A 26,226-nucleotide genomic window follows, 5' to 3' on the forward strand; every position below is an offset into this window, starting at 1 on the left:
GATATATAGATGTGAAAATCACCATGAAAAACTTAGTGTATTTTGCTGGACTTGTAAGAAGTGTATCTGCCATCAGTGTGCACTTTGGGGAGGAATGGTGAGCAGAACAAATTTAGTATGTTATTTTTAGTTAGAGACTAGAAAGCACTAGAGTACTTGTTTGATTTAGGTAGAAAATAATGTCGTTTTACTCTCTTTATCGAATGAAAATTAAATGCATCTGCTTTTTAGCAGAAAGTATTGTACCTGTTCTTATTCCAGAAAAACTTCTTTTATGAGAAATTTTCATGTAGGATGTGTACCCCTTACATAAATATTATATTTCAGTGGAAAACCTATAAAATGTATAGTCATTTGCAAATCTTTTGTTGTAGGATGAAGGTCTTTTCTTTGATTACATACGTGTTAGTTGATCTGATGTCCTGACCAAGATTTCCAGTTTTGGTTTCTTTAGAGTGGAACAACTTTAGACATTTGTGAAATGAAAAATGTTCGCAATATGAATGTAAACGTCTAGATTTTATGATTCACTTTTTATTTTCTTTTTTCAGTCTAATTCAAAAGTAGTTTTTTAAGGTAACCTACCTTTATCAAGTTTAAAACATGCAAGTTAGTTTACCTAGAGACAGCTTTTCATTTTAAAGTCATGTTCTATTGTTTAATTAATATTTATTTAAATTATATACTTCCAGTAATAAATAGAATTAGCATAAGTAGGTTTGAGAATAAACACAGTAGAGTCTTGGTGGGGAAAGTTTAGTCATAGTGGGAGCAGAAGTGGGTAGACATGTAGAGGTCCCTGTTAGCAATGAGAATTGATCCTACTTTGGGCATCAGTCAGCATGTTTTAGGGAGAGAATGGCAGGCAAGTTGGTTGAGTAGAGCTCAATTCAGAGAGCTTTCTATTAGAGTTTGAATACTAATGTGCTGACTAGAAAAAATTATGTTTCCACGATTTGTTTACTTAAATAAATGGATTTTGTAAGAAGCAATGGAAACATTCTTTTCCATGGTTCACATCTTTTTTCTCTTAGAGACCATGACTGGATGCCTTGGTTGAACAAGACAGTTCTAATAAGAACTTCTCTGTTACACGAAGTTTCTTAAAATAGAAATTTAAGTTCTATTTACCAATCAAGTGAGTTATAAATTACAGTACTAAAATTGGATAGAAAACTGATTATAGGTTGTTAGCTCTAAAAAATTGTTCTTTGAATACAACTGGATTTGTGAGGCTGATTTGTGCGGGTGTTCTGTCTCCACAGTAACTGTTCATGGCATGAGAATAGGTTCATTGCTTTTGCTAATAGTGTACCATGGGTCTTTCTAATTTATTCACTTGTGCTAGAGATAGGGGGTTCAGTGATGAACAGGACAGATATCAAACGTCTAGTTTTGTATTTAATTGTTGTTGTGATAGATATTAGGATGATTCAAAGGATGAGTAGAAATGAAGAGATGGAGAGTTTGGGGAGGGAGGATGAAGAAGGAGAATTTCTGAATAAGAAGGAGTTACTTTTGTTAAGGCCTGGTGGGAAGTTTGAGGACATGGAAGAAGGCTAGTGCTGACCAAGAGAAAAGTGGCAGATAAGGTTGTGTCAGGTGGTTTGGGCCAAGGTTAAGGATTTTGTTTCTTTCTAATGAATGAAGATTTCTAGATTAAGTGTAAACATTCTGCTAAAATCCTTTATCTACAATCTTGAAGGATTTCCTATATGGGCCAAGTGATTTTAAGCAAGGTCTGACCTGTTTTAACAAAGTAACGGCAGCCGGAAAGATAAAATTCATTTGAAAACATTTACTAGTTTATTAGAGTCCATTGAGTATTAATAAAGGAATGTAAATATAGATAAGATATATGAAAATGTTCTAAAACTACTCTTATGAATTTAAATAGCATGGTGGACATACCTTTAAACCTTTGGCAGAAATTTATGAGCAGCATGTTACTAAAGTGAACGAAGAGGTAGCCAAGCTTCGTCGGCGTCTCATGGAATTGATCAGCTTAGTTCAAGAAGTGGTAAGACTACTAGTAAAAGATCGTTATCCTTTGTATAGTCTTTAATATATAATATGTAATCATATTTTTTATAATTTAAATCACATATTGAAATCAAGATTTGAAAATTTGATAAGATATAGTCATTCTCATCCACTTCAAACTACCTGAGGAATTTGCGTCCAAACCCTTGGCTTGTTCCATAGTTGAAGCTGGAGAATTGCCTCCTCTTACGCAGAAATAGTCAGCTAATGAGCTGAATAAGCCTGTGTGTTAGAGTCAGTAATTGACTCCTAAATAGAGTCAGTATTGACTTTTACAAAGTCATTAAGTCGTGCATTCTTTGGAACCCCTGCTTTTGGGAGAGTTTCTGCTACCAAGAAATGATCTATTTCTGATGCCCTCAGTTAGAACTGAAAGAGTAATATTTAACACTACTCTTAGATACTGTATGGGTTAGACACCTTTGATGAGCTATTTACCAACTTGTAATATGATCTCTATGGGAAAATGTGATAAGCTTCAAACATTTAAGTAGTAAATATACTTGCGATATATTTTGTTTAAAGATGCCAGAATGATAGCTGTTACTGAAGTTTGTGGACCATTCCTAACTTAAGATGTCTTCTTTATTTTACCCCTTCAGGAATCAGGATTCAAATCATCATTTATTACATTCTTTATACAGAAAGTAGTGTTTTTTGAGTTGCATGTATGCTACCTACAATGTCATTTTGGAATATAAACAGTTGGCTTCTATTTAGCCTTCATCTAAGTGCCTTTTTTTTCTATTCTCTTGGCAATATTATAATTAGGTCATTAGGGAGGGTGTTCTAGGTTGAGATTCTTACTTCTTGTATTTATAATAATAGTAAGTACAGGAAAGAGTACTTTTTATTTTTGGTGGTATGCTATTACGAAATCTATATGTACTTTGTGATCTTTGAAAACCCTAATTTTTTGTGTGTTCTAAAAACAGTTAAAAACTTTGTTACAAACTAGATTACATCTGGTTTTTCAGAATTTCCATTTGTTTTAGGTTTTTGCATGATGCAAATTGGCTTTAGTAAATTTTTTTGTTTTTGAATAGTGGTTTCCTATCATAGTTATGATTGGGGCTTTGAGTATTTGTTTTGTGTGTTACCTAAATCAATTTTTTCTAATTACCTATCTTTCTGTTCAACTGTCAAAATATCGTGTCCTTTATTATGCCTTAATTGTTTATTTTTAAGAAATTTTTTCCTGGGACCAGCCCCATGGCCGAGTGGTTAAGTTTGCGTGCTCCGCTTTGGTGGCCCAGGGTTTCGCCAGTTTGAATTCTGGGCTCAGACATGGCACTGCTCATCAAGCCATGCTGAGGTGGCATTTCACATGCCACAACTAGAAGGACCCACAACTAAAAATACACAACTATCTACCGGAGGCTTTGGGAGAAAAAGGGAAAATAAAATCTTTAAAAAAAAAATTTTTTTTTCCTGATTCAGTTCAGTGAACAATTTTTTAAAACCATGAATTTTCTGTGATATATAAACAATGAAAAAGTGTTATTGGCTTACAGTTTTTAAAGTGGAAATCAACTGACTTTAAGAATAATTACAGTGGTTGCATTAATGTCAGTTTGCTTCTGTTTTAAAAATTCTTCAATTAAAATTTTTTTACCTGTTTATCTTCTAGGAAAGAAATGTGGAAGCTGTAAGAAATGCAAAAGATGAACGTGTTCGGGAAATTAGGAATGCAGTGGAGATGATGATTGCACGGTTAGACACACAGCTAAAGAATAAGCTTATAACACTAATGGGTGAGTGTTTTTCTGTGCTGCCGGGATACATGGTGCTTTGAACCCCAATGTTGGTGAGTTGTTACAGGCTAGGAAAAGATTGGTTTCAAAAAAAAATTTTCACTTATTAAATGTCACTCTGTATCAAATAACATTATTCCAAATCGATACAACTTCTGCTAACCTCATGAGATATGCTTCCAGCTCTTCACACTGTGATTTCTAAAGAAAGTGATCTGATTTGGCAAGCTTGCCTGTATTGTCTTTTCTTTTTTAAACATGTAAATGAGGTTCTTTCTTCCTTTTCTGGAAGAATAATTTCCATAATAGTAATTCATTTATCCCTGTATGTGTTTCCAGCTTCTTGAGACTGTTTTCCTCTCTGAGCATTCTTCTTTACAGGTTCTTATGTTCAATGAACATACCTTTTGCTGACATTTAACGTAAACATCTGGCCTACTTACTGCATTCTTTTTCTTCTTCTTCTTTTTTTTTTTTGCTGAAGGAGATTTGCTCTGAGCTAATTATATCATCCTCTTTTTTTGCTTGAGGAAGATTAGCCCTCAGGTAACATCTGTGCCAGTCTCTCTCTATTTTATGTATGGGTTGTCACCACAGCATAGCTGATGAGTGGTGTAGGTCTGCGCCTGGGATCTGAACCCGCAAACCTGGGCTGCCGAAGTGGAACATGCCAAACTTGACCACTATCCCACAGGACCAGCTGGTGCATTTCTCTTTTGAAGCCACAGTTAAATTTTGGGGAGGAAGTATTTCGGATTAGTTGACTGATAAAAACTTGCTTTCCTAGATCTTACTATATTCCTTTTAGAGGAAGCAATAACATTAATTTCACTACAAAGTATATTGTCATTGTATAGGTCTTAGGTGAATTTAATAAACCTAAATTGCATTTTATGTAAAACTATAGTTAGGGTTAGTTCTGAAATCCTATTGTCAAAGTTACTGCAACATTAGGTTCAACCCCTTAAAGCTCCGGGAAAATGTTTTAGAGTATCTATAATGAAGTTTTGCTTACGTGAAATTGGTTCCTTGTCATTGAATATATTCAGTGAGTTAATTTCATTCTTAAACCAATAATGAGCCTGAATGTTGGTGTTTGTCATTTTTAAATAGGTCAGAAGACATCTCTAACACAAGAAACAGAGCTGTTGGAATCCTTACTTCAGGAGGTAGAGCACCAGGTGATGAAATATTAAATGCAGTGAAATAAAATCTTTATCTTTTTTTGTCCATATGCTTTAAACTTTTTTTTTTCTTTTTAACAGAGACTATATAAGATCGAAAGATCTGGGGATCTATATGCTATACTAGGGATTTTTATGAAATAGAAATCAGCTGATTCTTTCAAGTTTTCTCCATCATTGTTGGGAACTAGTTGAAATTATTAAGATTTACTCTGTTTTGTAAGAATGGAATTGTTTTTACTGGGAATAATCCATAGGAATCTGTAAATCTATAAAAGATTAAGATCTTCTGCCATTGGGACTTACGTGGTGGCTTTGAGATAGAATGTTAAGTGCCAGTTACTTTTATATAGTGATTCTTATGCTAAAATTAACGCTTTTATTTATTAAGGAAATTTTTAAGTACCAAATAGATAGAAGGTATTCTTTTAGATGTTTCGAATACAGCAGTGGACAAAATGGCACTGTCATTTTGTCAGTCTGTTCTCATAGAGTTTATAATTTAGATTGGGGTAGGTGGGGTTGAAGCACATAGTGAATGAATAAATAAAATGTGTAGTGTCACTGAAATCTTATCTGTTTTAAATTTCGTTTTTGGAATTCTTGAATTCCTCTCTATGCCTAATACACAGCTGTCTTCTGGGACTTTTCTCTTAAATTATCATCTTGGGTATTCTCTTCATTTCTTTCTTGGGTTGAATTTCATGTCTCCCGATTCCCATGGCTTCCACTCTTTTTGTTTACGTGTTTGTTTTGGTGTCACATTTCCTCCTGTAACTTTCCTGAAAGGATAATCAGAATAAATTTTTCGAGACTGCATGTCTGAAAATATTTTTATTTAATCTTTATACTTCATTCATGGTTTGGCTAGTAGGATTCAGTACATATATATTTATTTAAATACTCTTACTTTTCAGTGCTTCCATTTTTTTGGGGGGGGGAAGATTAGCCCTGAGCTAACATCTGCTGCCAATCCTCCTCTTTTTGCTGAGAAAGACTGGCCCTGAGCTAACATCTGTGCCCATCTTCCTCTACTTTATATGTGGGACGCCTACCACAGCATGGCTTGCCAAGCGGTGCCATGTCCGCACCTGGGATCTGAACCGGCGAAACCCAGGCTGCCGAAGTGGAACACGCACACTTAACTGCTGCACCACCGGGCCAGCCCCAGTGCATCCATTCTTAATTGGTCATGTTGTTCCGCTAGTCCAGACTTTATTTTATCCCATCCAGAGAATAAGCTGGCAGCCTTCTGCTGGTGTTATAGAGCAAATTTTAAGTAGCTATGATGGAGTAGGGTGGGAATCCAAGGATGTATGTTCTTTTCTTTTTAGTGGCTTTATTGAGGAATAATTGACAAAAAATAAACTACATGTATTTAAAGTGTATAATTTAATAAGTTTTGACAAACATATACACCTGTGAAACCAGCACAGGTCAAGATGGTGAACATATGCATTAGCCCCCAAAATTTCTTTGTTCCTCTTTGTAAACTTTCCTGCTTCTCCCCACACTTCTGTCTCCACACAACCCCAGTCTGCTTTCTGTCATAGATAAGTTTGTATTTTCTAGAGTTTTATATAATTAGAATCATATATGTTATGTACTTGTTTTATGTCTGACTTCTTTCACTGAGCAAAATTATTTTGTGATTTGTTCATAGTATCAGTAGTTCTTTCCTTTTTAATTGTTGAGTAGTATTCCAGTGTATGTATGTACCAGAATTTGTTTTTCCATTCAACTGTTTATGGCTATTTGGGTTGCTTCTTGTTTTTGGCCTTTACAAATAAAGCTGCAGTGAACATTCAGGGACAGATCTATACGTGGATATATATTTCTTCTTCTCTTGAGTCCACCTAAGATAGAATGGCTGGGTCAAATGGTAGATGTATGAATAAGTTTTTAGTCACTGGCAGCTGTTTTCTGAAATGATTGTACCATTTTATATTTCCAGCTGTAGTCTATGAGAGTCCCATTTTCTCCATGTTCTTGTCCACACATGATATAGTCAATTTTTTGAATTTTAGCTATTTTCACTTAGTGTATAGTATTTCATTAGGGTTTTTAATTTGCATTTGCCTTAGAACTAATGATGGTAAGTATCCTTTCTTGAACTTATTTGTCATCCATATATCTATGTTGCAGTGTCTGTTCAAACCTTTTGCCCATCATTTTATTGACTTGTTTTCTTGTTGAATTTTCGGAGTTCTTTATATAAAGAACTGGATATAAGTTTTTTATTAGATATATGCTTTTCAAAGATTTTAAGTCTGTGGCTTGTCTTCTCATTCTCTTTAAAGTGTCTTTTGAAGAGGAGAAGTTTTTAATTTTGATGAAGTGTAACTTATCAATTTGTTCTTTTAGTGTCATAGCTAAGAAATCTTTAACCCAAGATCACAAAGATTTTCTTTTATATTTCTTCCGGAAGTTTTGTAGTTGTAGATTTTACGTTTAGGTCTGTGTTCCATTTTGAGTTGTTTTTGTATATGAGGTATGGATCCAACGTGGTTTTTTTGTTTTTGTTTGTTTTCATATATGGTTATCTAGTTGTTTCAGCACCATTTGTTCAAGACCAGCCTTTCTTCACCGAATTGCCTTTGCATCTTTTGAAAGAATTGTTGTCCACATATGCATTGCTCTATTGCTGGAATCTATTCTATTCCACTCATTCATTGATTTTTCTGTCAGTTTGTCATGCTGCATAATGATATTTTGGTAAACGACAGACCGCATATACAATGGTGGTCCCCTAAGATTATAATGGAGGTGAAAAATTCCTATTGCCTAGTGCCATCATCATAATGTTGTATTGCAACACATTACTCACATGTTTGTGGTGATGCTGGTGTAAACAAACCTACTGTGCTGCTAGTCCTATAAAGGTATAGCACATACAGTTATGTACAGTACATAATATTTGATAAACGACTCTGTTATTGGTTTATGTATTTACCATAGTGTACTTATTATTTTAGAATGTACTCTTTCTCCTTATAAAAATAAAGCTAAAACAGTATGTTGTGTTCCACCAGCAGCAACCTCATACATCTTGTGTTTACCGCATCTCTTGATTGCATCATTTTCTCTTGTGCTTGATTTTTATTTATTTGAGTTTTGGTTTTTTTTTTTTTTTGAGGAAGATTGGCCCTGTGCTAGCATCTGTTGCCAGATTTGCACCAGTCTTCCTTTATTTTGTATGTGGGACGCCACCATAGTGTGGCTTGATAAGCAGTGTGTAGGTCTGTGCCTGGGATGTGAACCCCAGGCCGCCAAAGCGGAGCATGCAAACTTAACGACTATGCCACCAGGCTAGCCCGTCTTGTGCTTGATTTAATCTCTTGTTTTCTTCATCATGGCCCCTAAGCATACAACACCCTTAGCGTTGCTAGTAAGAAGGCATGTTGAGTGATTGACCTGGAAACAAAATTAAAAAGGATTAAGGGCTACGAAGGTGAAAAATCAGTAATGGTTATTGCTTGCCAGTCAGGCATGTCCCATTCCACCATAGCTGTGATCTTGAAGAACAAGAACAAAATGATGGAAGCTGTTAAAGGATCTGCTTCATTGAAGGCAATGAGACTAAGAAAAACTTGAGAAGGGCCTATATCAGACATGGAGAAACTTCTTTTTGTTCTTTTTTTAAAGATTTTATTTTTCCTTTTTCTCCCCAAAGCCCCTCAGCACATAGTTGTGTATTTTTAGTTGTGGGTCCTTATAGTTGTGGTATGTGGGATGCCGCCTCAGCGTGGCCTGACGAGCAGTGCCATGTCCGCACTCAGGATCTGAACCAGTGAAACCCTGGGCCGCCAAAGCAGAGTGCGCGAACTTAACCACTCGGCCACAGCACCAGCCCCCAAGACATGGAGAAACTTCTAATGACCTGGATTGAAGACCAGATGTAGAAGTATATCCTTCTCAGCATGATGACAGTCATGGCCAGAGCAAAAAGTTAGTTTGCAGGATTGAAAGAAAAGACTAGACTCAACTTGATGTTGAAATTACTGCCAGCTCTGGGTGGTTTAAACGATTCAAGAATCATTATTCTTTACATAATGTGAAGGTTAGTCTGTGAGTGCTGATGTGAAGGCAGCTGAAGAATTTTTGGAAACTCTAGATAAGCTGACTGTGGAGGAAAATTACTTGCCAGAGCAAGTATTCAATATGGTGAAACCTCCTTATTCTATAAACAGATGCCCGAAAGGACTTTCATCCATAAGGAGGCCAAGTCAGTGCCAGGTTTCAAGGCTTTTAAGGACAGAATAACAGTCAGCAGGGTTGCAGGCTACAAATTAAAATCCTTTGTAATCTGGCACAGTGAGAACCCCAGGGCCTTCAAGCATATCAGTAAGCACACACTGCCAGTGTACTTCAGGAGCAATAATAAGTCTTTGATGACCCAACTCCTCTTCCAAGATGCCCTCCTGAATTTCTCTGCCAGTAAGATGGAGAAGTAGTGTTTGGTGAATAACATATCTTTCAAGATTTTGCTTCTTGGTGGTAATGCTCCCAGTGCTCCGATTGAGATCTTCATCCCAGTGTCAGAGCAGTGTTTCTCCCTCTGAACTCAACCTCTTTGGGCCAACTAATGAATCAAGGACTTATAGCAGCTTTTAAGGCTTACTACTTGAGGAGGTCCTTTGCCCAGGCTATTGCTGCAACTGAGGAAGACACTGAGAAGACACTGGTGCAGTTCTGGAAGGATTACAGAATCTATGATTGCATCAAGAACTTTGCTTGGCCTTGGGGTGATGTCACCAAGGAGTGTATGAATGATATCTGGAAGAAGATACTCAAGAGGTTTGTCAGTGACTTCACAAAGGACTTGCCAAGGACGAGGAGGTTACAGAAATCAACAAGGCTGTAACTGAGATGGCAAACAACTTGAACCTCAGTGTGGATGAGGGTGATGTTGAGGAGCTCCTAGAGGTAGTTTCCGAGGAATTGGCTAATGAGGAGTTGTTGGAACTGGAACACATAGCTGAAGAAGAGGCAAGAGAAAAGGAAACTGCAGGGGAAAAAAAAAGAACTGCCGAGAAAATTCACAGTGAAGAGTTTGGCAGAACCTTTTGCAGACATCGTTAGGCTCCTTAAAAAGTTTGAAAACATGCACCCCAACAGCAAAAGGTTTTCATTAATAGTGAGGAATATTCATGGTGCATTATCTGCTTACATGCAGATCTGTGATGAAAAAAAGAAGCAAACCACCATGGGCATATTTCTGAAAATAGTAACACCTCCTCAGAAAGAGGCTCAGGCAGGTCCTTCAGGAGATATTCCAGAAGAAGGTACTGTTATCATAGGAGATGACTGTTCCATGTGTATTATTGCCCCTGAAGACCTTCCAGTGGGACAAGAGTTCAAGGTGCATGACAGTGATATTGATGATCCCAACCCTTTGTAGGCCTAGGCTGATGTATGTGTTTGTGTTAATTTTTAACAAAAAAGTTTAGAAGGTAAAAACTTTTTTATGTAGGAAAAAGCTTATAGAAAAGGATATAAAGAAAGGATATTTTTGTATAGTTGTACAATGTGTTTGTGTTTTAAGTTGTGTTTATTGCAAAAAAGCCAAAAAATTAAAAAAATTTTTTTAAGTTTATGAAGTAAAAATGTTACAGTAAGCTAAGATTTATTATTGAGGAAAGAAAAATATTTTTATAATTTCATAGTTTTCTGTTAAAATATTTTTTATCATTTTTCATATTTTTATAACTTTTTGGTGAGGAAGATTGGCTCTAAGCTAACATCTGTTGCCTATCTTCCTCTTCTTTTTTTTCCTCCCTGAAGCCCCAGTTTGTAGTTATATGTCATAGTTGTAAATCCTCTAGTTCTATGTGAGATGCTGCCACAGTGTGGCTTGATGACCAGTGTATAGGTCCACACCCAGGATCTGAACCAGTGAACCCTGGGCCACCAAAGCAGAGTGTGCAAACTTAACCACTACACCACGGGGCTGGCCCCTGTAATTTTTTATAAAAAATATTTTTTATAAATTTAATTTAGTCTGAGTGTACAGTGTTTATGGAGTGTAAAGTAGTGTAATGTCCTGGGCCTTCACATTCACTCACCATTCACAGACACACTCACCCGGAACAACTTCCAGTCCTGCAAGCTCTATTCATGATAAGTGCCCAAATAGGCAAACCATTTTTTATCTTTTGTGTGGTATTTTTACTGTTCCTTTTCTATGTTTAGATATGCTTACATACACAAATACCATTGTGTTACAGTTGCCTGCAGCATTCAGTGCAGTAACTTGCTGTACAGATTTGTAGCCTAGGAGCAATAGGCTACACCATCTAGGTTTGTGTAAGGACACTCTGTAATGTTTGCCAAATGAGGAAATCGCCTAATGACCCGTTTCTCAGAATATATCCCCGTTGTTAAGCAACGCATGACTGTGCTACACCATTTTGAGTATCGTAGCTTTATAATAAAAGGGTTAGCTCTCCAACTTTGCCCTTTTTTACAGAGTTGTTTTGGCTATTGCAGATTCTTTGCATTTTCTTACGAATTTTAGAATCATCTTGTTAATTTCTACCAAAAAAGGTTCTGGGGTTTTGATTGGAATTGCATTGGATCTATAGACTAATTTGGGAAGATATGACATCTTAATAATCCTGAATCTTCCTTTCACGAAGAAAATTCCATTTGTTTAGATCTTCTATACGTTTTCTCAACAATGTTTTCTAGTTTTCAGGGTAGAAGTTTTTCCCATCTTTTCTCAGATTTATTTAGTTTTTCAGAATTTTTGATGTTATAAATGGTTTTTTTTAACAACTGTTGCCAATCTTTTTTTTTTTTTTCTGCTTTATCTCCCCAAACCCCCCGTACACAGTTGTATATCTTAGTTGCAGATCCTCCTAGTTGTGGGATATAAATGGTTTTTTAAAATTTTAATTTCTGATTTTTTTGTTCTTTTTTTATTTTTTAATTAATTTTTTTTAAAGATTGGCACCTGAGCTAACAACTGTTGCCAATCTTTTTTTTCTGCTTTTTCTCCCCAAATTCTCCCAGTACATAGTTGCATATTTCAGTTGTGGGTCCTTCTAGTTGTGGCGTGTGGGATGCTGTCTCAGCATGGCCTGATGAGCAGTGCCGTATCTGCGCCCAGGATCCGAACCAGTGAAACCCTGGGCTGCCGAAGTAGAGCACGCGAACTTAACCACTCGGCCACAGGGCTGGCCTCTAATTTCTGATTTCTTGTGGCTGTATAATTGATTTTTGTATATTGATCTTATATCCTGCAATTTTGCTAAATTCATTTATTAGTTCCAGTAACTATTTTGTAAATACCTTGGATTGCCTATAGATAGTCTTGTCATCTCTGAATAAAAACAGTTTTCTTTCTGATTTGCTGCCTTTTATTTCTTTTTCTTGTCGGGTTTTCCTGGTCAGAACTTCCAGTGTAATGTAGATTTAAGTATGATGTTAGTTGTGGGTTCGTTGCAGATGTCCTTTATCAGGTTTAGGAATTTTCTTTTATTTCTATTCGATGAGCGTTTTCATTAGGAATGAGTGTTGGATTTTGTCTAATTCTTTTCCTGCGTGTTTTGAGATGATCATAAGGTTTTCTTTTTTTCTTTTTTTAAGATTTTATTTTTCCTTTTTCTTCCCAAGGCCCCCAGTACATAGTTGTATATTTTCAATTGTGGATTATTCTAGTTGTGGCATGTGGGATGCCGCCTCAGCATGGCCTGACAAGCAGTGCCGTGTCTGTGCCCAGGATCCGGACTGGCAAAACCCCGGGCTGCCAAAGCAGAGTGTGTGAACTTAACCACTCGGCCACAGGGCCGGCCCCCTCAGGTGCCTATCTTTAAAAATAAAATAAAATAAAATTCGATCTTCATCTTACACCATACACGAGACTCAGTTCCAGGTGGGTTAAAGACCTAAGTATGAATAGCAAAATTTGATTATGGTTATGTGCTGCATAAAGATGTTTTGGTCAATGATGGACTGCATATATGAATGTGATCCTGTAAGATTAGTACTATAAAGCCTAGACAGATTGTAGGCTATATCATCTTAATATTCACACATCAACAAAATCATCTAACGACACATTTTTCAGGACTTATTCCCGTCATTAAGTGATTCATGACTAGGGGTCTGACCCCGAGGCTGAGTAGTTATCTTCCTGTGCTCCGATTCAGCAGCCCGGGGTTTCACTGGTTCGGATCCTGGGCGCGGACATGGCATTACTCATCAGGCCATGTTGAGGCGGCATCCCACATGCCACAACTGGAAGGACCCACAGCTAAAATATACAACTATGAACTGGGGGGCTTTGAGGAGAAAAAGGAAAAATAAAATCTTAAAAAAAAAAAAAGTCATTCTATTTGTATCTCATTTTTCCAGTATATAACCAGAATAATGTCTATTTTCCTTCCTTATTAAGAATTTTGAGGTGCCAATGAATAATAATTTTGTTTATTCAGATAAATTTTTTCCTCACACAGTTGCGGTCTTGTAGTAAGAGTGAGTTGATATCTAAGAGCTCAGAAATCCTCATGATGTTTCAGCAAGTTCATCGAAAGCCTATGGCATCCTTTGTTACTACTCCTGTTCCACCAGACTTTACCAGGTATGACCGTTTTTTAACTTGATTTTCATTTGAAGTTTATGTGCAAATGCGTATACTTCTTTTAAAAGAATTTTATTTTTCTTAACTCCATCTTACAATGATGCAGTCTGGTGAACTTTAGTTTATGTGTGTAAACCTGGTTAAAAAAAATTCTGGTGGACTTATGCTTTTGACTGTAAAGAGAAGATGATGGTGAACTAGGAATTGGTTTCTTCCTGGAGCTTCATCTTCTGTACTGTAAGAAGAAATAATTGATCCCATTCAGTTGTTTCAGTGTCTGTTCATTCTTTCTTTTTAATTGAGATGTAATTGCCGTATAACATATTAGTTTTCAGGTGTACAACATAATGACTCAGTATTAGTATATATTGCGAAATGATTACCACAAGATGTCTGGTTAACATCTGTCACCATACATAGTTATGAAAATTTCTTTCTTGTGATGAGAACTTTTAAGATCTACTCTCTCAGCAACTTTGAAATCTGCAATACAGTATTATTTTTTTTTTTTTTTTTTTTAAGATTTTGTTTTTTCCTTTTTCTCCCCAAAGCCCCCCGGTACATAGTTGTGTATTCTTCGTTGTGAGTTCTTCCAGTTGTGGCATGTGGGACGCTGCCTCAGCGTGGTCTGATGAGCAGTGCCATGTCCGCGCCCAGGATTCGAACCAACGAAACACTGGGCCGCCTGCAGCGGAGCGCGCGAACTTAACCACTCGGCCACGGGGCCAGGCCCTGCAATACAGTATTATTAACTGTAGTCACCATGCTGTTCATTATGTCCCCGTGACTTATTTATTTTATTACTGGAAGTTTATACCTTTTGACTCCTTTTTTTAGATTCCACACATAAGTGAGATCATACTGATTTGTCTTTCTCTGTCTGACTTATTTCATTTAGCATAGTGCCCTCAAGGTCTGTCCACGTTGTAGTGTGTTCATTCTATTTACCTTTTGAGTTTACATCTCTACACAGTGACTATAACTCATTATTTACATGTATGTTGCCAAAAACAAAGCTCAGAAAATGGATGAAATGCCAAGAGATTTTGAAGGTGACATGATGTTATCTCTAGGTTCTAAAAGATAGTGGGAGGAAACAGTTGATTGTATTCTATGCATCTTTTTAGTGTTTATCTTGGGGAATCTTAGAATTCTTCTGAGCAGCGTGTTCTTTCTAGCATGTTTAGGATTACACTGTGGTATTAGAGGAGTGGTTCTGAACACTGGTGATATGTTAGACTCACTTGGGGTTGAAAATTACCAATGCTGGCCCATACCCCAGGTCTTTCTGGGTGGGTTAGTCTGTTTGTACTGCCATAAGAAAATTCCATAGACTGGGTGGCTTGTGCAACGGAAGTTTGTTCTTTGACAGTTCTGGAGGCAAGAAGGTTAAGGTCAAGGTGCTAGAAAATTGGATTTCTGGTGAGACCTCTCTTCCTGGCTTGCAGATAGTGCCTTCTCTCTGTGTCCTCACATACCCTTTTCTCTGCGTGCACAGAGATCAGTCTCGAATATCTTTTCCTCTTCTAAGGACATGAACTGTATTAGGTTAGGGTCTTACTTTTATGGCCTCATTTAACCTTAGTTATCTCCTTAAACGTCCTGTCTCCAAATACAGTCATACTGTGGTTTCAGGCTTCGACATACGAATTTTGGGGGATACGATTCAGTCCATAAAATTGGGTACAGCTAGGCATTTGTAGTGTGTTCTTTTAAAATCTCCTTAGCTTATTCCTAAAATGAGAGGTTAAACTGTTGCTTCAGATAAATAGTATGACAGACTTTAGTCAATCTTATACTTTAGAGATGGCTTATGGAATACTGTCCAGTGTTTCTAGCATGTTGAGGGCTACAGTACATTTAGGAAACATCTTTGGTTGTAAAAATGTTTGTTTAGCTGCCGTTTCTTTTTTCTCTAATATGTGATGCCCGCTGATTCCCACAGGGCATTGATTGTACTAGATTGTATGGTGTAAGCCAGAATTTTTCAACCTTAGTATTGTTGACATTTTGAGCTAGATAATTCCTTTTCGGGTGGAGAGAGCTTTCCTGTTTATTATAGGATGTTTAGCAGTATCCCAGTAGTACCTCTCTCCTTACAATTGTGACAAAAATGGTTCCCAACGTTGCCAGAAATTCCCTGGGGGAAAAATTGCCCCTGATTTAGAATCACTGGTGTAAGCTCTTGTTCTTCATCACAGATGCATTGCTGAGGATCATGACCATCCACAGTCCTATAAACAGAAGAGCAAATTTTTCCGACAACCAGAACTCAGATAGTTCTCACTGAGTAATAAGTTTTTGTTTCTTTCTGGATTAACAAACCAGATACAATATTCATATTTTATTCAAGCACTGAATATTATTAAAGAACTGGGTATTTACTTTCATTAAATAGATTTGGATGAACTAAGGGTGTTCACCAGTGTCCTAAGGCCGCCTCTTTGATAGTGTGGTCAGCTGTTTCACTTTTGAGGATACTTTTTCTGAACCATTCCATTACCAGTGGAATGAAACATAAGTTTTGATGTAAATATTATATATAAAGATGAGTGGTTTTCACTTCAGAATCTGGCACATGGATCACCTATTATCGGAGGCCGTTGGAATGTTTGTCCAAAATGCAAATTCCAAGGCCTATTCCCTGACAGTTTTTGGAGGTGGTCTCCTGAAAATGAATCTTGAGCACCTTGAGTAATTCTGCACTAAAATTTGGGAACCATTGATGGAGGTAAACTATCCTGATACCCCTTGAAGCAGCTCATCAGGTAGGCAACTCTGCTTTAGATTTCTTCCCCCCCCAACCCCCCACTGAGGTAGATTACCCCTGAGCTAACATCTGTTACCAATCTTCCTCTCTTGTTTTTGGCTTGAGGAAGATTAGCCCTGAGCTAAGATCTGTGCCATTCTTCCTCCACTTTATATGTGGGTTGCCTCCACTGCATGGCTGACAAGTGGTGTAGGTCCATGCTCGGCATCTTAACCTAGGCTGCCAAAGCAGACTGCACCAAACTTAACCACTATGCCATGGGGCTGGCCCCTGCTTTAGATTTCTTGAGTGTCAGTCTCTGTCACATCCAATGATTGTTTTGGTTTCTCTTCCCTTTTTAACTACCCAAGGGGCTCAGAACCCCAACAATCCCTTCCTTTCACTACCTTCTACTTTGTGTGTAGATGGAAGGGACTGAAATTGGGAGCAGGGGAGGTAGCAGGCACATTGATAAAGAGGAAAGCACCAAAAAATAAAAAATTTTAAAAGTCTGATAATAAAGGCACTTCCATGGGTAAAGGTCACTTTAGGACGCTCTCTCTCCAGTAATGCTCACTGTCTTACTGGAAATTTTGGCTTATAATTTAACTGTAATTTTTATTAGAAACTCTGTATGAGTTGCACTCTACAAGAAGCAGGTGTTCTCTGTTGATGCATTGATCAGTGAAGAAAAGAGGACCAAATAAGAAAAGCCAGCATTTGTTGACGTTAAGTTACAGATCAAGGTTTAGATGGGTAAAGCAGTAGTGAATGTTTTTAAGCTTTGAGATCATGCGACTGGATTGCCTTAAGTTCCATCAGTTGATGATTGTGATGGAACTACAATGAAGAATAAAAGGTTATTAAAGAAGTGCAGTGTTATTTATTAAAGACCATCTGTATATTCAGCACTGTTGTAGGTGCTGCATAGGAGACATGGAAGAGGAACTAACAATCTTCCTGGGTGTATATTCCACATTAAATAGTAGAGAATTACATGTTAAAGTCTAATATTTGTTACTCAATTATATATTGTCTTGGGTCAGAAATTCTGAAAAGAGGTCAGGGTAGAGACTGGTGTGGTCAGGAAGGCTTTATAACCTAGAAAGGAATTGTGGAGCACCATGAAAGATAATTAGGATTTTGTTAGGCAGATGGGAATAGGATATTTGTGCATGAGAAAAAGAATGTTATAAGAGCAGCTATATTTAGGGGACAGCAAGGAAATCATTTCAACCAGATTTCAAGGGCGATTGTTGGGGCATTGTAGGAAATAAGGCTGTATTAATGTCCTCAAGGAGGACTTAAAAGATAGAATAGTTCAGCTGTCAGTCTGTCAGAAATAGTCAAGTGGGGAAGGAAAACCAGTTTTTATATAGCTGACCAATATATTTTCTCAAGGAAAAAATGGATACTGTGGTCATCTTTTTCTTTCCTTTGTTCATTAAGTGATAATGAGGTCTCTGGTCTGAAGATTTACGGATCAGTATTTTTCAGGTTACTGGGCTAGAGGTGGTTTGAGGCTAGCTTCTCCATATTCTGTGAAGATTTACTGACACCATCATGAGATTCTTCTAGTCATAAAGACCATAGTAGAGGAGGTATAGAGACAAAAAAAACTATGGGAATATAAAGCTGTGCCTTATTTGCAGGCACAGATTGGTAACATCAGTACGATTGTGGATAACCTTTGAACAAGTAAGCATAAGGTGGAGATGTTAATAGTTAAGAGTGGTGGAATTAGCTGGCTTAGCAGTTGCTATGGCTTTGTATATATATATGTAGAGAATGCAAAAAAATTTTTGAGGAGATATTTCAACTAAATTACAAGGATTTTCCAGCAAATGTTTGTAAATATTTATCCATTCAATGAGTATCTGAATGCCACCTATGTTCCAGGCATGTGCCAGGTGCAAGTAGTGAGCACAATAGAGAGTTCTTGTTTCCTCAAATTATGATTTAGTGAGAAAGACAGATGATTGAAGCAGTAATAAAATAAAATGTGATGACTAGTAACAGAGGAAGTATATGCATCCTGCTTAATGCTGCCCCATAGCACTAATTTGTTATAATGTTATTTGTGTCTGAAGAATTTTCCCTGAAAAATCTACATTTGTAGGAGTATATCACAGTACCCCAGAATTGGCAGACATTTTTAATGCTCTGAATGTGATCATTTTCTCTCAGCATGTGAGAGCTAGGACAGAACATATTGTACCCTCTTGGTTAGTGAGCATCAGTGACCTATACTCTTCAGCCCATAAGCGTTCTGCCTTATTATTCTGAGTTAAACGTGTCATCTTCTGGCATTTATTTTGTGTTTTGGTGAACCCTTTTGACCCTTAATGGCTGGTCAAAATATGACAGTGATAGTCTGGCCTTACAGCAAAAACAACGGTAACAACAACAAAGGAAATATATCAAAAAGGATGTTAAGGACATAGTGGAAGAAACAATATGAAGATCAGCAGGCATCTGGGGATTGGTTAAAGTCTTTAGACATTATGAAGGATGTTATAAATTTGGTGGGAGAATTGACCAACACTTGTGTGATTGGAAGGTGCATGAAATTACCGTCAAAAACATGTCGTAACTTGACCAAATTTCAAGACTATTCTGAGGAGACTTCCTTGGAGCTCTGATTAGGTTTCTGGTTCCAGGAAGGCTTCCCAGGTGCTAATTGCATTGGTCCTGCTAATTGGGGTTTGTGTATATTGAGTACTGGGAGAGCATATAATGGGGAAAAGTTAGAGCAGACCTCCAAAGGTGTGTGACTGCTAATCTGTTATCTGAAGGAATAGTGAGAATTAACCAGGCAAAAGGGTCTGGGAATGAGGAATATGAATCTTCTAAGAAAAGGTAATAACGGCCTAGGAATATGGTAGGGGTGCTTGACAATTGGATAGTAGCTACATAGTTAACAGCAGAGCAAACCACATCTACTTACTGTGAAAAAGATGTGAGCTATTTAACTATACATACTTAACCATAAAATAAAGAATAATGTGTTTTTAATTCTATATTATATTGTCACTGGCAAACCAGTAATTTCTTTAGGCACTGTAACAGTGTAAAAATGCTATAGATGTATCTTATATCTTATTTTGGTAATAGCAAATTTTCATGAATTGAACTTTAGAAAATATATCTGAAGATGTGGTAAAATGGCTTGCAGTTTATCTTTTTGGTAAACTTATAATTTTATTTATTAAGTATATAACACTATTACAACATTATGTATGATAGTGTCTTTATCATAAATGTTTTACTGACTGACTTTTGAGGTGTTTTAATGACAGTACTGCAGACTATTTACATGATACAAGGGTATTTAGCAGCAAAATGGACTATCCCTTTGCCTATCTCCTGTGGTTGTAGCTTGGTTGTCTTTCGAGAAAACTGTGAAACTAATGTTGCCTGAGCTAGTCTTGCCTTGCCAAGAAACTGTTAATGTGCTCATCCATCCTACTTGCCCCTTATGTGATTATGTGTTCTTAGCCTATAAAATTGTATAGGTTTATTTACTAGTAAATAGTCTCAAAATATTTATGGTCTGTCAATATTCCTCATAATTTGTTTTGAAGAAGGAAATTTGGAGATTTATTGTAGTGGCTTTTGCTTTGCTGTTTCTTTTGATTTTTTAAACCTGTTTATATCTGTTTCATATTTCAGATTCCCAGCCTAAGCACCAATTTCTTTCTTTTCCTATTTCCATGAGTACTTTTAAAATGTCTCTTATGCTTATTTTAATGCTTAATCATACATTGCCTTTTTTTTTTAAAAAAAGGCATTTTTTAAAGTATTTGTTGTCTCCAATTTAATTGCGAACTTGTCTGCTTTTGGTGGTTTTATGACTTTATTTGATTTAATGTTATGCTTAATAAGGATTTTAAAATACTTCTTAGGGACTTAGTTTAATAAAGTTTTCAAGATATTACTGAGGTTCTTAACTTTGTTTTTTAACTAAATGAAATTTTAAACTTATATAAGCCAAATAATTTCTTTTGCGTTTTGCTTCTTTTTAGTGAATTAGTACCATCTTATGATTCAGCTACTTTTGTTTTAGAGAATTTCAGGTAAGTTTTTGACAACTCTGTTTTTTTGTGTACATATATATATATATATATATACAAGTAAGAGCTGGGAAGGTATCATTCCTGGGTAGGATACAGACCTAATGATCTGTGTCAGTCGGTGTGTAGTCTTAGAAGAAAGAAGTTTCCCACTGGAAGCATAGAGGTCATTCATCTGGATTGTGTTTTATCTTCCGGACAGATTGCTTCTCTAGTCTGGGGAAAAGGAACCATGTTTTTAAAGAAGAGAGTCCACTTAGCCTTTGCTAGGGTGGGGTGAATGGAATGACAGAGATCGTCCAGGACTTCAAATAAGTAACATAAATAAAGTAGTTGGTTTTGATTTTGCCTGTTGCTATTTCACAACAGTTTTGATCTTAGGATTTGGTTTGTTTTCTTTTACTGTAGCACATTGCGTCAGAGAGCAGATCCTGTTTACAGCCCACCTCTTCAAGTTTCAGGACTTTGTTGGAGGTTAAAAGTTTACCCAGTAAGTTTTGCATATTTTTAGTAAATTTTGAAACCAATATCTTTCTTTAAAGGTTCTGTAGTACACTAGTTCACTTTTTTAGTGAAGTAAGGAATTAATGACAACTGTATGTTTCTTTATAAGATATGTTACTAAATCTATGAAAGAAACAAGTTAAATATGAACAGTATGAACCCTGACATTTTACTGAATCTTATTTATCATATGTAGGAACATATTTATCTTACAAGAAATGTTTAAAATTCTTATTTTAAAAATCATTTTTTAAGTAAAAATAAAATACAGATACAGAAAGCCGTCAAAAATACATGTATACTGATTGCATACTCATGGTGCATTTTAGCATGTTCCTTTGATCTATGTATTTTCTGCAAATTGGCAGCTGAATCCAGTGGCATAATGAGATGTAGTCAATTCCTATGGCAAGAATATAAGCAATAGTGTGTTCTTTTGTCATATCATGTCTTGTTGCATCTTCTTTTGTGATATTGGCAGCTATTGATGCTCATTGCCTACATCTGTTAATTCATTGGGAGTTGCAGAATAGTGACATTCTCATTTTATTGTTTTGTTTTCATTTGTTGGTTAGAATTCTTTTATAGAAAGGTGTTTCCCTTTATCTATTATTTGGTTACCCAGTATTACAGTTTATGTAGAAGAAGCAGGATTCTTTTCTGTTATTTACCACTTTTCCTTATTATTATTTGAAAGTGATTAATTAGGTTTTTAAAAATATCGTTATGAACTCAAGGATTTGTACGTATTTAATCTCTTCAAGTTGGCTTCTGTGTCATTTTGCTCTGACCCTAATAGTCCCTAGTAATAACCAAAGTAGTTAGCTTTCTTGTTCTCTTCTATGGCAAGATATTCTGGGCTTATCTTGTACATTTCCTACTCTGTACCTGGAATTGGCTATTTTATCGAAAGAGACCTGATGCCTTTTAGTGGGGAAATTGTATTTGAAAACCTAACTGGGGGGCCGGCTCAGTGGCGCACTGGTTAAGTTTGCATGTTCCGCTTTGACGGCCTGGGGTTCGTCGGTTCAGCTCCCGGGTGTGGATCTACGCACTGCTTGTGAAGCCATGCTGTGGCAGGCGTCCCACATATAAAGCAGAGGAAGATGGGCACAGATGTAGCTCAAGGCCACTCTTCCTCAGCAAAAAGAGGAAGATTGTTGGCAGATGTAGCTCAGGGCTAATCTTCCTCAAAAAAAAAATTTAATTTTTTTTAAAAAACCTAACTGGGTGCTGGGGATGCTCATTTCTACCAGGTTAGTCACTGTTTCTAGCCTCCTTATTGAAAAGAGCTAGGAAATGAGTAGTAAAGATATGTGGGTGTTCGGTTTGTGGGGGGTAATCTGTATTTAGTTATTTAAGGATTTATTTAAGAGAAACTTTAGTTTTTAGAGCAGTTTTAGGTTAATAGCAAAATTGAGTGGAAAGTACAGGGAGTTCCATTCATCCCCTGAACCCAGACATGCACAGCCGTCCCCACTATCAACATACCCTGCACCAGAAAGGTACATTTGTTGCAATTGATGAACTTATATTGACACATTATCACCCAAAGTCCTAGTTTACATTAGAGTTCATTCTTGTTGTTACACGTTTTATAGATTTTTGTTTGTTTGTTTTTAGGCCAAAGACAATAGTTTGAGAAAAACTTGGTAAGAGTATAGATAAAATTGAAGTGGATAAACTCCAGGGATCTCAATAGAGAGAAAATATTTATGAACACTTTAAAATTACTATATAATTGTAGAATATCAGGGATTTTTTGACACGTTTTTATATATATATTTAAAGATAAAACAGCTCATGAGTTAATACATTTACAGTTCAAATTCAGGACTATAGATTATTTTTAACTTTAATCTCTTTATATTATACTTGTATCTCCTTCCACTCCACGAATCCTACTCCTTAAGTCATAGGAAATTATTGACTATCTCACAATCACTCATTTGCTTTATTTCACCTCACAAACACAAAAATCTCAGAATAAGAAATCTAATTCTACTATCAATTTGATTACTGAGACCTATTTAAAAATTTTTTGCATATACTCTCCACATTGCCCTCCTCTGTCATATCTAGACAGCAGTTCAAATGTCCAAAGCTTGTCCTCTAGTAGATTCTACTGGAAAGGCTAATGGGAGCAATATTCCCTGAGTTTTTGTATGTTTAAAACAGCTGTGTCCTTTATACTCTAAAGGCAGTGTTGTTGGATATAAAATCCTTGGCTCATGTTTTCTTTCATGAAGTGTCTTAAATGTTCAATTCCATTTTCTTTAGGTAAAGTCTGATTATAAACTAATCCTTAAAATTTGCTGACATTGTCTAGATACTCAAATAATCATCATCTTTTTAAGTCCAAGAATTTACTACTTATATGTCTTGGTTTTTCTGGGTCACTATTCTCAGTTGTATGCTGGGCTCTTTCAATATGTAGTTTTAGATCTTTTTTCCTTCTTCAAGAAGACATTTCCTAAATTATAGCATTAAATATTTGTTTTGTTCTTTCTTTGGTTTTCTTTCTGAGGACTTGTATTATCTGCATTTTGAATCTCCTTTGTTTTCAGTATCTATCACTTTCTCTCTCATCTTTTTAACTTTCCTTTTTTATTTTAAAAATTTTCCTTTGTTCACTTATTTTCTTTATGATATAAACTATTGTGCTTGCTATTGTGTTCCTTTTAGTTCAGTTTTTATTTCTTAAATAACTTTTTCTTTTATTTCTGATTCTTTCTTTAGTGTCAACGCCTGATTTCTGAGTTTTCCTTATGTGATTTGTGTTATTCTTTCATGTCACTTTTTCTTTTGTCTTTCTGAAGGTTGTCATTTTCTTTTTTTTTTTTTTTTAAAGATTGGCACCTAGGCTAATAACTGTTGCCAATCTTCCTCTTTTTTTTTTTTTTTTTTTAAGGATTGGCACCTGGGCTAACAACTGTTGCCAATCTTTTTTTTTTTTTTTTTTTTGCTTTATTTCCCAAACCACCCCTGGTGCATAGTTGTATATCTTAGTTGCAGGTCCTTCTAGTTGTGGGACTTGGGATGCCACCTCAGCGTGGCCTGACGAGCCGTGCCATGTCCGCGCCCAGGATCCGAACCCTGGGCTGCCGCAGCATAGCGCGCGAACTTAACCACTCGGCCACAGAGCCGGCCCCAGTTGTCATTTTCTTAACTGTCTTTTAGGTTGTTTTGAAATAGGTTACGATTTTAATCTGTTCTTTGAGTATGTTCTTCTAGAGTGCTTTTGTTGTTTGTAGGGATGTTATCTAGCTCTTTATTCTCCTTCTTCATTTTGATATATAACACATAACATAAAATTTAGCATCTTAACCATTTCTGAGTGTACATTTAGTAGTGTTAAGTATATTCACATTGTTCTGCAACCAATCTCCAAAACTTTTTTAATTTGCAAAACTGAAGCTCTCTGCCCGTTAAACAGTAACTCCTCATTTCTCCCTCGTCTCAGCCCCTGGCAACCACCATTCTACTTTCTGTTTCTGTCAATTTGACTACTCTAGATACCTCATGTGTATAGAATCATGTGGTATTTGTGTTTTTGTGACTGGCTTCTTTCATTTAGCATAATGTCCTCAAAGTTCATCCACCTTGTAGCATGTGTCAGAATTTCCTTCCTTTTTAAGCCTGACTAATATTCCATTGTATGTATACACCACATCTTGTTTATTCATCCATCTGTCAGTGGACACTTGGTTTGCTTCTACCTCTTGGCTATAGTGAATAGTGCTGCTGTGAACATGGGTGTGCACATATCTCTTTGAAATCCTGCTTTGGATTCCTTTGGATATATACCCAGAACTGGTAGTGCTGGATCATATGGTAATTCTATTTTTATTTATTTATTTTTTTCTGATGAAGATTTGCTCTGAGCTAACAGCTGTTGCCAGTCTTCCTCTCTTTTGCTTGAGGAAGATTCACCCTGAGTTAACATCTGTGCCACTCTTCTTCTATTTTGTATGTGGGTCACCGCCACAGCATGGTGTAGCCATGGTCACAGCCAACAAATGGTGTAGGTCCATGCCTGGGAACCACACCCGGGCCGCCTAAGCAGAGCATGCTGAAAATAACCACTAGGCCATGGGGCTGGCCCCTGTTTTTAATTTTTTGAGGAACCTCCATAGTGTTTTTCACATTGGCTGCAGCAGTTTTACATTCCCATCAACAGTGCACAAGGGTTCCAATTTCTCCATATCTTTGCCAATACTTGTTTTCTGTTTCTTTGATTGTAGCCATCCTTATGAGTGTTAGGTAATATTCATTGCAGTTTTGAATTGCACTTCCCTAGTGATTAGTGATTTTCAGCATCTTTTCATATGCTTTTTTGGCTATTTGTGTATCCCATTTAAAGAAATGGGCATTCAAGTCATTTTCCCATTTTTCAATTGGGTTGTTTGTTGAGTTGTAGGAGTTCTTTATATGTTCTGGATATTAACCCCTTATTAGATACATGATTTACACATATTTTCTCCCATTCTGTTTCTCCCTTTTTACTTTGTTGATTGTGTCCTTTGATGCACAGAAGTTTTAAATTTTGATATAGTCCAATTTGTCTGTTTTTGCTTTTGGATTGATATCAAGGAAATGTTTGCCAAATGCAATATCCTGAAGCTTTCCCCCTGTTTTCTTCTAAGAGTTTTATGGTTTTAGGACTTAGGTTTAGATCTTTGATCCATTTTGAGTCAATTTTTATATATGATGTAGGGCTCCAGCTTCATTCTTTTGCATGTGGGTCTCCAGTGTGATATGGCAATCAAAAATATGCCATACTTTTTGATAGATTTCTGGCGCTGGCCCTCTCCTCTACCTTTAACTGGGCATTCTCTGCCCTTCATCTCTTATTTTTTCTGTACTGTTTATCTTTTGCTTTACTCTTAGCAGTTTCTTTGCAGTCCTTGGACCTGTCCTGAAAGGCCCTATATAATTCATTTTTAAGAGTTTAGAGTGACTAGACTGCATTTAGTTCTCAGATGTTTTTGTATTAGGCCTCTTTGTACTCAGTTGGTATTACATTGAGCAACTCTTTCCAGTTTTAGCTGTAGTATTTAGCTCACAATACTTTTCGGTGACTAACTCTTGGTCATTTTGTGATTTTCCTGTTTTCTGGTCCATTAGATGCCCCATTGCATCCCCTTTTTTTCTACCTCACAGATATTGATATCATGCAGGTCTTTGTGGTTGTAATTGCTATGTTGTTACTTGCTTGTATTTTGGGGATTGTAGAGGCAACCTGTCATCTAATTTTGTTGTTTCTGAGCTTATAGGTTTTGCTGTCCAGTTATTTTTTGTTTCGTTTTATGTTTGGATTTGGGAAGTTGCAAAA

At 36.5% G+C, this 26,226-nt stretch overlaps 1 protein-coding gene across 29 annotated transcripts in view; it reads left to right on the forward strand.

Moving 5' to 3' along the window:
- TRIM37 (tripartite motif containing 37) overlaps window positions 1-26,226 on the forward strand; it is a 144,135-nt gene that overhangs the window by 16,598 nt on the left and 101,311 nt on the right. For all 29 annotated transcript variants that reach the window (XR_011493744.1, XR_011493747.1, XR_011493746.1 and 26 more), the window contains 7 exons: window positions 10-97; window positions 1,898-2,020; window positions 3,674-3,797; window positions 4,911-4,978; window positions 13,441-13,565; window positions 20,340-20,390; window positions 20,796-20,877. Coding sequence is in view for 19 of the 29 variants with exons in the window: in XM_044745155.2 (XP_044601090.1) it covers window positions 10-97; window positions 1,898-2,020; window positions 3,674-3,797; window positions 4,911-4,978; window positions 13,441-13,565; window positions 20,340-20,390; window positions 20,796-20,877 (661 nt within the window). In the remaining 10 variants the exon portion in view is untranslated. The remainder of the gene's footprint in view (window positions 1-9; window positions 98-1,897; window positions 2,021-3,673; window positions 3,798-4,910; window positions 4,979-13,440; window positions 13,566-20,339; window positions 20,391-20,795; window positions 20,878-26,226) is intronic.

This window comes from Equus asinus, chromosome 13 (assembly GCF_041296235.1).
Source record: "Equus asinus isolate D_3611 breed Donkey chromosome 13, EquAss-T2T_v2, whole genome shotgun sequence".
NCBI classification, from domain to species: Eukaryota; Metazoa; Chordata; class Mammalia; order Perissodactyla; family Equidae; genus Equus; species Equus asinus.